This window comes from Polypterus senegalus, chromosome 10 (genome assembly GCF_016835505.1).
Source record: "Polypterus senegalus isolate Bchr_013 chromosome 10, ASM1683550v1, whole genome shotgun sequence".
NCBI classification, from domain to species: Eukaryota; Metazoa; Chordata; class Cladistia; order Polypteriformes; family Polypteridae; genus Polypterus; species Polypterus senegalus.
In genome coordinates, this window is record NC_053163.1 from 157,793,932 (window position 1) to 157,807,856 (window position 13,925).

General features: G+C 45.2%; 1 protein-coding gene across 1 annotated transcript in view; it reads left to right on the plus strand.

Moving 5' to 3' along the window:
• The window catches only part of reep6 (receptor accessory protein 6), a 68,188-nt gene that overhangs the window by 5,500 nt on the left and 48,763 nt on the right, over nt 1–13,925 (plus strand). The window contains exon 2 of the mRNA XM_039767121.1: nt 5,717–5,810. Within this exon, the coding sequence (XP_039623055.1) occupies nt 5,717–5,810 (94 nt within the window). The remainder of the gene's footprint in view (nt 1–5,716; nt 5,811–13,925) is intronic.

The following is a 13,925-nucleotide window of genomic DNA, read 5'->3' on the forward strand; positions in this document are numbered from 1 at the left end:
CAAAGGCATTAAATAGAATAACAGACAATAAACCAGAGTGAAATACTAGATTCAATACTAAAAGAAAGCCTAGCAGATCACATCATTTGTGATAAACAGACACACACACACACACACAGATTATCCTGAGCCTCCAGACAGAGAGGTAACTGAAAGAGGAGGCAGAATGTCAGGTGAAGTTCAAGGCCTTCCTGAACAGATGAGGTTTCCGTTGTCTTTTTTAATGAGAATCCATTCTAAATTGGCCCTAGTGTGTGCTTGGTGCGTGTGTGTGTGTGTCCTGCGGTGGGTTGGCACCCTGCCCGGGATTGGTTCCTGCTTTGTGCCCTGTGTTGGCTGGGATTGGCTCCAGCAGACCCCCCTGACCCTGTGTTCAGATTCAGCGGGTTGGAAAATGGATGGATGAATGAATGAATGGAGTCGGCTGATCTCGTTAATTTCAGGAGGTCCTTTCAAAGTCAGGGTGCTATATACAGCTGAAGGCCCTGCTGACACTCATAGAGTGCTGGTTTGTTGGGGGGAGCGCAACAAGATGGCCAGAATCAGAGTGCGAACAGGAGCAGAGCGATGGAGAAGGTCACTGAGGTAGTCCACTGTGAGGCCATTTAAAGATGTGTAGGTTAATAAGATAATTTAATATTCAATCCTGTAAGACACAGGGAGTCAGTGGATGTGATGTGCTTGTTGTTGGTGGTCCATGTTTGGACTCTTGCAGCAGAGTTTTGAATCAGCTGTAGCTGTGATACGTTAGGTAGAATACCTAGAGGGGGCTGGGTGGTCTTTTGGCCTCGGAACCCCTGCATAGTTGTCTGGAGTTTTATTTTTGTTTTTTCTGTCCTAATAATAATAATAATAATAATTCATTACATTTTATATATATATATATATATACTGCTCAAAAGAATTAAAGGAACACTTTTTAATGAGAGTATAGCATAAAGTCAATGAAACGTCTGGGATATTAATCTGGTCAGTTGAGTAGCAGAGGGGGTTGTTAATCAGTTTCAGCTGCTGTGGTGTTAATGAAATTAACAACAGATGCACTAGAGGGGCAACAATGAGATGACCCCAAAACAGGAATGGTTTAACAGGTGGAGGCCACTGACATTTTTCCCTCCTCATCTTTTCTGACTGTTTCTTCACTAGTTTTGCATTTGGCTACAGTCAGTGTCACTACTGGTAGCATGAGGCGATACCTGGACCCTACAGAGGTTGCACAGGTAGTCCAACTTCTCCAGGATGGCACATCAATACGTGTCATTGCCAGAAGGTTTGCTGTGTCTCCTGCACAGTCTCAAGGGCATGGAGGAGATTCTAGGAGACAAGCAGTTACTCTAGGAGAGCTGGAGAGGGCCATAGAAGGTCCATAACCCATCAGCAGGACCAGTATCTGCTCCTTTGGGCAAGGAGGAACAGGATGAGCACTGCCAGAGCCCTACAAAATGACCTCCAGCAGGCCACTGGTGTGAATGTCTCTGACCAAACAACCAGAAAGACTTCATGAGGGTGACCCAAGGGCCCCATGTCCTCTAATGGGCCCTGAGCTCACTGCCCAGCAGCATGCAGCTCGATTGGCATTCGCCATAGAATACCAGAATTGGCAGATGCACCACTGGTGCCCTGTGCTTTTACAGATGAGAGCAGGTTCACCCTGAGCACGTGACAGAAGTGAAAGGGTCTGGAGAAGCCATGGAGAACATTATGCTGCCTGTAACATCATTCAGCATGAGCAGTTTGGTGGTGGGTTAATGATTGTCTGGGGAGGCATATCCATGGAGGGTCACACAGACCACTACAGGCTTGACAAAGGCACCTTGGCTGCCATTAGGTATCAGGATGAAATCCTTGGACCCATTGTCAGATCCTATGCTGGTGCAGTGGCTCCTGGTGCACGACAATTCCTGGCCTCATGTGGTGAGAATATGCAGGCAGTTCCTGGAGGATGAAGGAATTGATACCATTGACTGGCCACCACACTTTCCTGACCTAAATCCAATAGAACACCTCTGGGACATTATGTTTTGGTCCATCCAATGCCACCAGGTTGCACCTCAGACTGTCCAGGAGCTCAGTGATGCCCTGGTCCAGATCTGGGAGGAGATCCCCACAACACCATCTGTCATCTCATTAGAAGCATGCACCGATGTTGTCAGGCATGTATACAAGAACACAGGGGCCATACAAAGTGCTGCGTACAATTTGGAGTTGCTGCAATTCAATTTGGGCAAAATGGACTAGCCTGCCACATCATTTTTCACTCTGATTTTTTGGGCGTCTTTGAATTCAGGGCTCTGTAGGTTGATCATTTTCATTTCCATCAAACGATGTGGCATCCTTTCGTTCCTAACACATTACCCAGTCTATATCAGTATAGATATCCAGGAGGATTTCTTTTTCCCATTGAGATCTGATGTGTTTTCAAAGTGTTCCTTTAATTTTTGAGCAGTTTATATATATATATATATATATAATATATTGTTTTGGTTATATATTTGAGTACCGAGAAAAGCGCTATCCACACAGGGAAGAACCGGGAAGTGAACCCACAATCTTCCACAGTCTCCTTACTGCAAAGCAGCAGCACTACCACTGTGCCACCTTGATCTGACCTTACTTTTATTCTATGTTAATTGGTATTGTCTAATTTTATCTCTTATATATTTTGGCTTTTTTTCCTCTTTGTTTATCCTGTAAAGCACTTTGAACTTCATCATTTGTATGAATATGTGCTACAGAAATAAATGTTGTTGTTGATATAAGAGTAGAAGGGGCACCTGCCATAAGGAAGTTACAATAATCGATGCCTGATGTGATAAAAGCAGGGAGAAGTTTCTCAGCATTAGAAAAGAAGAGGAAGACGTGAACACGGGATACGTGATCGAGGTGGAAGTAGGAGAGTTTCTTAATGTGGTTTATGTGAGTGGAGTCAGAAGGGGAGGAATAGGAAATGACCCCAAGATTCCTTGCATTAGAAGAAAGTCTGAAGAGACCACCGTCACAAGTGACTGAGCAGGAGTTAATTTTCTTAAAAATGAGTATTAGTAAGAATATAGAAATATTTTCAGCATATGGGTTGCAAATGCTGGTGGCACAGTGGAAATTGGCACGACCATCTTGCCAGTACAGTAGATTATGTTTGAATCCCAGCTCAGCTGTGTGTGGTTGCCCCGTGTTCGTTGACTTTTTCCTTGGGATGCTCTGGTATTCCTCTGGCATTCCCACATCACGTGTGCTGCGGCAGTTGGTAAGTGGGATTTTAAGTGTCTATATTGTTGGTTGCTACCTTGATCCCAACCGCTGATGGTTGTCATTTCTGCCACATTGCTACCTTCTCACTACTTACTGTTATTCGGCCTTCGTGGCTGGTGAGTTATTTTGAATCACTGGCTGAAACTGTGGGCTTAGAAAGGCAAATTCACCAAGACTGTATTAGAATTCATAGTTTCAAATAAATACCTTTAGTAAGGTAATTGTAGCACAGATTGGCAGTAGGTGGTCTGCTGTATCTCCGAGTAAGCAATTTTCCTGTTAGGTCCTGGCTGCCATTTGTGTTAAGCAGTGTGATTCGATGGTTGACACAAGCACCCTTAGAGCTTTTCATGACGAACTGACTGTGGGAAGGATGAGGGCCTACAACTGAAAACTCAGTCATGAGGGTGTAATCCCTAACAACGTTGGCGGCACAACCTGTGAGAGGCAGATTACCCAAAGCCTGCTCTGGCTGCTTTTGCCCTTTGAAATTTACTTTCATTTGTCAAGAAGCTGCGGGCACTAAGGGGAGCCCCAAACACCAGACTCAACTTGGGCAACCACAACATCATGTCAAATAAAATGGTGTTTAATGTACAATAATTCTCTTACAAGGTTAAATCAGTCCAGCACAGTAATAACATACAACTGGTTCCCTTCTGTCTTCTTCCATTGCTTCTCCATAAGTGGTGCCCTCCTCCTCTGACTCTCTGAGGCAGATGAGGTTGAGTCTTCGTTGTTAAAGTACTGCACATCATAAACCAGGGTCCTGGAGGGCTGCAGGTTTTCATTCTAACCCTTAATTAGTGATCTGTTTTTGCTGCTGATTAACTTCTTTTGAATTAATTTTAATTGAGTTGGTTTTTAAGAAACGTTTCCCTGAATTTCTTCATTGTTCCTCTGAATTGCTTCATTTCCTTCCTTAAATGGCACCCAAACAGAGTTGAAATGTGAAGTGAGGGAGCCAACAGAAAACCAACTAAGTCAGGGCCTCAAACTCCAACCAATTTCAGCCCAACCAGCTGCTTAATGAGGCGCTGAGTCTCATTGTTAATTAAACTTGTTCTTTAGTTCTGTGGCTTGTTGCTGCTCTCGTTGTGCAATAGCAGACATTTCCAAAATTGTGCATTTTCTCTTTTCTAAGAGCAGATCAGCATTTCTGAGACCTTCACCTTTCCTTATTTTCAGATATTGTATGATGGTCACTCTTTGCTGGTCCTATTTTGGCTCATTTTGTATCTCATTATTGTTTGGTTGCTAATTGAGGAAAAGGAAACAATTGAGTCTTCAAGAGCAAGTCAAGTAAAATGAATTCAAAAGAAGTCAATTAGCAGCAAAAACAGGTCACCAATTAAGAGAAGGGTTAGAATGAAAACCTGCAGCCACTGGAGCCATCCAGGAGTGGAGTTGGGCACCGCTGTCATAAACACTTCCGAGCCACTCGACCAAAGTAGGGATAGCATTCTGCCACATATCCCCCTCGTGGCACCCAAGTAGTGCAACAGGGCTGCTTCTCGGGACTACAGCTTCCAAATGGGAGTTCCACCAGAAGGATGCTGCCACCCTGTGTATAGGGGGTATACATGCCCCCAGAAAGTGGCCTTCTGGCTGGAAAAGGTAAAGGCAACCAAACTGGCCGGGATGCCTGTCAATCAATCAATCAATCAATCAATCAATCAACATTTATTTATATAGCACATATTCATACAAAAAAATGTAGCTCAAAGTGCTTTACAAAATGAATAGAGTAATAGAAGACACAATAAAAGATAAACATAAGTCAACATTAATTAACATAGAATAAGAGTAAGGTCCGATGGCCAGGGTGGACAGAAAAACAAAAAACTCCAAAAGCTGGAGAAAAAAATAAAATCTGTAGGGGTTCCAGACCAAGAGACCGCCCAGTCCCCTCTGGGCAATCCACATCATTCTGTTGCAGCATCCAAGTTAGGTAAGGAAATTAACGTCAATCCCTGTCAGCATGCCAGTCCATCCATTTCAAAAACTTACAATGCCCAAGAGTGTGCTCTCTGTGTTATGGGGCATATGTCGTACCCCATGACACATAGGAGCCAACCTTAGAAGGGATGCATTTTCATTACATTCCCTTGATTTATATTTATCCCGAAATTGTATTTTTTCATTTATTTTTATGAACTTGCTTATTCCAGTGTGGTCTCTGTTCTGCCTGTATCCTTTGCATGGCACAAAGGGATGCCAATCCATTAACAAACACTGTGACTTCTACACCAGTCTGTACTCATACTGATACAACTTAAAGTCGCTCGTCCGCCAAATCTGCTTTTGCTCAGAATGCAGGCGAGAACTCGCTGACATGGTAAGCGCCAACCCCACACTTGAAGGGGCCACTTTACGAATCAAACACGGGTCTTTAGAACTCTGACAATTGAAATCTCTTTGTTAAGGGGGCGCTTGAATAATGTGTGGTCTACTCTTCTTTTTTTAGGTTCCGTTTCCTTCATTGGCATCTATCTGGTCTTTGGCTATGGAGCGTCTCTGCTTTGTAACCTGATTGGATTTGTCTACCCAGCTTATACCTCGTAAGTTTCTTTTTTTGATACAGTAACCCCTGTCCTCAGTGGCTAATATCCATTTTTTTGTTTATTATTTTCATTACTGTTTGTGTCCATGCTACCTTGTGTGATGGACGGTAGGGCTGGGCTAACATTAATTCAGTCAGCATACCTGTCCCGGGAGGCCTGTCTGATAGGATGGATGCAAAGGGGTTTTGCCTCCTAAGAGTATATTCTCCCTGAACACACAAGATTCCCATTCCCGTACCTTCAGGGCATGTTGGGAATTGTGGTCCCTTGGGGGTGGCCCTGCTCAGTTCCCTGGGCACCTACAAGGGGAACGGCTGGAGAGGGCTGTCCCTACTTTCAGGGGCTTCTGTCTGACCTGGGAGTATGCCTAGGTCTGGCATATAAGGGGCCTCCTCTGTCCACTCAGGGGTCAGAGTTGGGAGGAGTTGGATGAGAATGCATGGGAGGTGCAGAAAAGAAACTTATTGCTTGATGTGCTATCTAGAAAGAAAGCAACTGTAACCCTGCAGAGGTATTGTCTGAAATATGTGAATCCAGAGCCATGTTGTGAAATTATGTCTAGGGGCGTGGGGTGCTGCAGTGCCTCCTACAGGCCACACTAGGAGTGGGCACTACAGAGTAACCACAATAAAGATACCAAAGCAAGAAATGTACAGTGATGCTCGACAGTCAGTCTGTGAAACCTTTCAGGGTGGTCATTATATTAGGTATTGTATGAAATGGAACTCGTAATGAATGTATAGAATGAACAGCCTAAGATTTCTCAGACATAAAAAGTGAACTTCTAAATTATTAGACCAGACGACTGGGGCATCTGCACCGCCGGGATGCCTGGAAGGTGGAAGGATTGGGGGAAGACCCATACCTTCCCCGAGACACGAGAAGGCAACCGCCCTGGTTCACATGTGGGCTACATGTTCAGAGCTGGGAAGCTCCACCCAGTTGGGGCACGTGGCCACCACCAGGGTCTGCCGAGACGTTCCAGGAGACGTGGTCTGCAGCACTTGCGCCACAACAAGGAGTGCTGCTAGGCCAGCAGGCAAATAGACCTGGTGTGGTTTCGGGTGCTCAGGCAGCACTTCCTCCACACCCGAAAGTGCTGCCTCACTCCAGTCAAGGACCCGGAGTTGGGATGGAGTGTGACGAAGCTTACAAGAGAGGAGTGGAGGTATCAAGAAAAGAAACAAGGAGAATGAAGGACTGTGAGTTTGGTGCACTGTACTGGACAAATTAAATAAAAACATTTGTGGTTTTGGACATAAGCTGTCGTGGTGTCTATCGATACTTCTCAGAATTCACGATTTCCATAAAGTTTTCCAGGACCGTTCATTCTTCACTGCTTATCCGAAACAGACTTAGCATTGAGGCCCATTCATCCCTTCAGCTAATGCTGCAGGATCCCAAGGCATTTCCAGGCCTCCAAAGGCAGGGGGTGGGGGGCATCCATATCAGACGCCCAAACCACCTCAGTGGACGCCACTTGATGGGGAGGGTCAGCGGTTCTCTGCTCTGAGCCTCTCCTGGATGTCACCATATCCCTTAGGGTGGAGCTCAGCGACCCTGCAGAGAAAGCTCATTTCAGCGGCTTGTACCCACTGTCTCATTTCTTCGGTCATTACCCAAAGCTCATGACCATAAGTGAGGAGTAGAGATGTAGATCAACTGGTAAATTGAGAGTTTTGCCTTCTGACTCCACTCCTTCTGCACCACTACAGATTGGTAAAGCGATCACATCACTGCTCTTGCCGCCCCAATCTGTCTGTCGATATCACCATCCTTTTTCGTCTCATTAGTGAACAAGACCCTGAGACAGGGAACAATGGGGATTGGCCAGGGGCCCCATGGTGATTCTGATGTCTATGTATGTTTCTGTTTTGGTATCAAAACAGGGTCCCCAGCACACTTCTTTGCCTAGGGGCCTATGATGCTGATAACTCTAACCCTGCCCTGAGGTACTTTAAACTCCTTCACTTGAGACAATAAGTCACCTGCCACTTGGCGAGGGCAGTCCACCTTTTTTCAATTGCCTCAGATCTGGAGTTGCTGATTTTCTTCCCTGCCACTTCACACTCGATTGCAGACTGACACAATGCCTTGCTGATGAAGCCAACAGGACTATGTTAAAAAAAAGCAGTGACACAATTTTAAGGCTATCACTGGGCACCCTCCACTACCTGGATTATCCTGTCCTTGAAAATCACAAACCATATAGGAGACAAAGCACAGCCCTGGTGGACTCGCACCCACTGAGAACAGTGCTGATGTTTTTCTGTGTATGCTGACACAACTCTTACTGTCATTATACAGGGGGCTAATAGCCCTTATTAGGGGTCCCAGAACCCCCATACTGTCCCAGCACCTTCCATAGAATCCCTTGAGGAACAAAGTCTTCTCTATGTCCATGTGATGCAGGTAGACCAATTGAGTGTATTCCATGCCCCATCCAGAATCCTCATCAGGGTAAAGAGCAGGTCCACCGTTCCATAGCCTGGATGTAATCCATATTGCTCTTTCTGAATCTGAGGTGCCACGACTGAGTGGAGTCTCCTTTCTAGTAAACTGGCACAAGCTTTTCCAGGGAGGCTTAGGAGAGTGATTTCCCCCAATAGTTGGTGCATGCCCTCCAGCTAGTGCTGTTGTGTAACCGCACACAATGATCCAACATTCACTTTTTCAGATTTTTGGGTGAAATACTCTGCTAAATACTCTGTTCCTCTGCTAAATGTAATACAGATGCCTGGATGATTAGCCTATTCAAAAACAGTGCAGAGAGTTGTCCCCACAGTATGGGGGAGTGATAGGAACATTTAGTCGATTAAGAAAATACAATTTGACTAAAATTTTTTCGGCAGTTACATTGATTAATTACAAAACAAAAGATGCAGATGAACAGGTGTGAGGGAGTTTAAGGTGGCCCGGGATTACAAGTTTTTTCGTAGGCTTCAGGGATTCTAGTGTTAATCATGGCAGCCCTAGTCTGTATTTAGTGATTTGAAAAATGTATACAGTAATCACATCTGTGTCCCTACTCCCTGATGTTTGCCTGCAGAGTAAGTCAGTGGTTCAGCACCCTGTGGTATAGCGGATCCACAGCTCAGATCGAAAAGGCCAATTTTTAAATAGATAATTGCTGTACTCGTGGCTTAAAGAGGTGGCGTGGTACATTTTTCAGGAACACAAACAATCGGTGAACAGTGCAACATACTGTGCTATGCATAGAGGGAAACTGAAACCTGCAACTCCCAGCAAAACAATAGGAATGCAGTCAAAAACGGTCTTGTTCGGCCCATGACAGCACATCTCAGTGCAGCAGCTGCCATGGTGGAGGCAATGCGACAGCAGCGCTTTGAATGTCTTCCACATACCCCTTGCAGCCCTGACCTGGCAACACGCGACCTTCACATCTTCAGTCCACTTCAAGAGGCTCTAGGACTGTTGAAGCAGGTTGGTGTGGGCATCCTCAGCCCCAAAGAAGGCACTCGGAGTCTCAGGACAGGCATTAGATCAAGATTTATTATACAGCACATATATAGACTCAATTAAGGTGGGAAGAGTGAGTAACCAGCTGTACATTTATTACAGTTCTTATCACACAAGTCATTATTCATCCTAACATTCCCCTGTTGTAGTTCTGCCCTGTGGTATAGCGGGTCCACAGCTCAGATCGAAAAGGCCAGTTTTTAAATACATAATCACTGCACTTGCGGCTTAAAGAAGGGGGCATGGTAGTGTGGCTGGAGCAATTCCCGGGCACTTCGTGATGCAGGTGGTCCTTGCTTATGTGCACAGGTGTGGAAACGGGAACTGCTAATTGTCACACCCGTACCATGTCCCCATTATATATAGTAGGAGTATGAGTGCATAAAGAGGGAAAATGAACGTGAACGAAGGTTAAGGGAGAAGAAGGCGGCAGGAAGGACAAAGCCGGTGTGTGAGCCCTAGCAGGGTGTTTGGCCGGCAACCGGGGGCAGTGAGGAGCGGGAGTGACCGGAAGGAGGATGACTCGCCGCATATGGCTGTGGGAGTCTGGGACTTGGGAAGTGAAAGCCCCAGTGTGAGCACCCTGGTCGCTGGGGAGCCCAGGTCACAGTCTGGAGAAGCCCACCGGAGCCAGGGATCGGAAAGACAAACAGACCAGCAGAAGGCAGAGAAGGTCAGCTGCAGGTAGGATGACTCCCATGGTGCATAGCCTGGATGGGAGAAGCAGGGGAGTCGCCAGTAAAAAGAAGGCACCGAGTTTTGTTTTTAAAAGGACTGCTTCCAGCCATTGTTTTTTTTTTAACCTCCACATTTTTCACTTGTTTTTAATGGATTATTTATTTAATGACTGTTTATAACACTGCACTATTTATTTGAACACTGTTTTTGGTTTGGTTTTAAATAAAAGCACTTTACACGTTTTGTACTATCCCCTTGCTTCGTTGTTGATGTCTTCACCGTCCAGCTCATCCGGTTACATTACCGACGGTGTCGGGTTCAAGAGCTCCCCAGAAGCCAGATGGGAGCATGGAGCAGAACCCGCATCGTCACACAACCACATACAGTGGGCATAAAAAAGAATCCCCCCTTCGAAATGTTCTCATTTTTTTTGCTTTAGAGCCTTAAATGAAAACACAAACCAATATTTTTTCCAGCTTTATTTACTCAATGCTATCTATAACATCCAAGTGAAAGATACCACAGCTATAGTTCAGAAGAATTTTAAAAAATAAAAAACAAGAAATACAGGTAGTTGCGGACATCCGACCTACAACTTACGAATGGGCCGCAGCTGTGACGTATGCGCCTCAGTTACTGCCGCTCTGTCATCTTCGGCTTGGGGGCGCTGCAAGCGGTGGCTGGAGGGGGGCGATTTCACTGCCCGCGCAGTGTAGTGTCCCTCGGGCAGCTGCTGGTCGCAAGCGCTTTCACTGCCTGCCCACCACACACGGCTGCCCCGTTCGTTCTTAGTGGGCGGCTGGTAATGCTGCAAACGGTGACCCGGTTGTGGCTGAACGGAGGCCATTGAGGGTGAACGGGGTGGCGGTGGGGTAGCATTGTAGTGTGCATCGGATGGCTGCCTATTGAATGGAGACAATTCACTACGTGTTCGTTCTCGGTGGGCAGACGCTGCAAGCAGTATACAGTAGTGGAGGTGACTGTCAGGTGGGCTGGTGATGAACCGCCCGTCGATGCCCCCGTTCATTCTCAATAGCAAGCCTGCTTGTACTGTTATGTACATAGCAGGAAGTTGTCCTCAGCACGCCAGACGTGTTGACAACGGGTACCTTCCTGCTGTGATAGCCTGTACAGTGCTGTGCAGAAGAGCTCATCTTAATCTTTTGTCTTCACTCTTCAACAATGTCTCTGAAACACAAATCTGATGCAAGTGCTGGTGATACAGTAAAGAAGAGAAAAACCATCACCATGGAAAATAAAGTAGAAATAATAAAAAGGTCAGAGAGCAGAGCACTTGGTTACAGTCGGTCAACAACAGCATTTATTAAATTTACATACCTGTTCCGACTAACATACAAATTCAACTTAAGTACAAACCTACAGTCCCTATCTCGTACGTAACCCGGGGACTACCTGTATTGAGATTAATAAAGAATCACCCCCCTTCTAAACTCAGTCAGGTGTAAGTGCCCACCATTTTCATTGCAGACCCTGGTTACTGGCTTCCTTCCATCTGTGATCAGTTGTAATGAGTGTGATTAGTGAAGCTGTTCCTGGAGCATTCATTCCCTTTGCTTAGTAGCGCAACTGACCGCAAACAACTGACTAGGGTAGAAGGAAAAATGGATGGGGCAAAATACTGTCAAGTTCTTGAGGAAAACCTGCTACCCTCTGCCAGAGAGTTGAAGATGGGCAGAATGTTCACCTTTCAACACAACAACGACCTGAAGCACACAGCAAAATTGACCACATGGTGGCTGAAGGAGAAAAAAGTGAATGTTCTTGTGTGGCCAGTCAGAGCCCAGTCCTAAATCACAGTGAAAATCTGTGGAAAGATCTAAAGATAGCAGACCACCAACACTCACCAGCCAGTCTGCCTGAACTTGAACAGTCAAACTGTAAAGAAGAGTTTGGGGCAAATATTACTCAATCTAGGTGTGCAAAGCTGATAGAGAAGAATCCCAACCGACTCAAGGCTGTCATTAAAGGAAAAGGTGGGTCAACAAAATGACAATGACATGGGAGGTGGGGTCCGTTATTAATCTCAGTGTGCCTCGTTTTTGATTTCTTTTATCATTTTTCTGAACTGTAGCTGTGATATCTTTCACTTGGATGTTAGAGGTTACATTGAGTAAGTAAAGCTGGGAAGAAATATTTTGTGTGTGTTTTCATTTAAGGCTATAATGCAAAAAAAGGGAATATTTCAAAAGGTTTCTTTTCTATACCCACTGTATATGGAGCCACTGCTGAGGTGCTGTGCTCCTTCTCACCCACTCAGGTGTGCCAGTGAAGAGCATCTGGTGATGCAGCCTCTACAGGGTATCAGATCTCAATCCAGACTCTTTCCCTGTTTCTAGTTTCTAGTTGGTGGAATGGGCAGCTCACATCCATCTGAACTGCTGACTCCCTCAACGTATTTAAGAAGTAATTGAAGACCCATCTGTTCTGTGAATATCTGTTGAATTGATTGGGGCGGGCGGACTTTTTGTGATCTTTCATACTGTTGGTTGATTTGTTGTTTCATTAAGTTTACTTGCTTTATCGATTTGTTAATCTATATTTGTAAGTTTATTAGTTATTACATCTTTTCACTTGTGTCAATCAACTTTTGTAACCTGTCCTACTACACTTGTTGAATAGGCCCGATTCTAATGTTACTCAATTGCATTGCCCTCATTTGTAAGTCGCTTTGGATAAAAGTGTCTGCCAAACAAATAAATGTAAATGTTAGTAATCCTTGAAATCTGAGATCTCAGTCTTTGTAAGTAGTGATAAGTTCATATAAGGGTGTACTCACTCTGGCAATTCGTTCTGTTGTCTGCATGTAAGCCTACACAGTCTAGTTTGTTTGACTACTGTGACCGCTTGGATTAGGTGGGCCTAAGCACGGTTCAGTAGCATTCAGGAACAGCGTGATCGCTAAACATGCCTCAGCACAGAAAACAGACAACGGTGCAACAAGTCAGATAGTGCAATTCTTATTTCGTTCGATATCTTGTGAGTAAAAAATAGGTTTTTATTCTCGTCTTGCACATGAACATGAATTGTGGTTGGCAAGAAAAGCTGCAAATTCCTCCCTTAACATTGTTTGTCACTTTAAAAATCATCTTGGACATGCAGCACAATTAACAGCAAAACGCTGTGCTGCACACAAAATAAGGAAAACCATTTTGACGTGCATGCTGTCACACCGTGTTTGGATCTTGCTTTGGCTTTACACAAAGTCACATGGTCATGATGAAAGTGTGCCCAGATTGTTAAGCCCAGTGTGAGCGCGGGAGAGTAGGAAGGGGGGACAATCACGCTTGTGCACGGTACGGAGCAAACGTGCCTTGTGTGAGTACACCCTTAGTAAGCAGGGTTTTTGCTATGAAAGACCTTCTATGTTAAAGATCTAAAAGAAAACTGGATTCAGTCAGACCAGGCCACCTTCTTCCAGAGCTCCATGGTCCACTTCTGATGCCTACATACCCATAATATATACTTTTGGTGGTGGACAGGGGCCAGCACAGGATCTGTTTGCGGGTACAAAGCCCCACTTGCACAAGCACTGTGTGTTGTGACACCTTTCTAACTTGGCCAGCATTACCTTTTTCAGCAGTTTCTGTGGGATTGGACCAGGTGGGCTAGCCTTCACTACCCATGTTCCTGTGACTCCCTCACTGGGTTGTCCTTCCTTGGACCACTTTTGGTAAGCACTAACTACTGCGTATGGAGAACACCCCAGAAGACCTTCCATTTTGGAGATGTTCTGATCCAGTCACCTAGCCATCACAATTTGGCCCTTGTCAGAGTTGCTCAGATCCTTACACTTGTCCATTTTTGTTGCTTTCAACCCATGACCTTTAAGAACCGACTGCTCACTTGCTACCAAGTGTATCCCACCTCTTGACAGACGTTATTGGAATAAGGTAATCAATGCTATGCACTCGGTGCACTCTCGGTGGTTTTAAT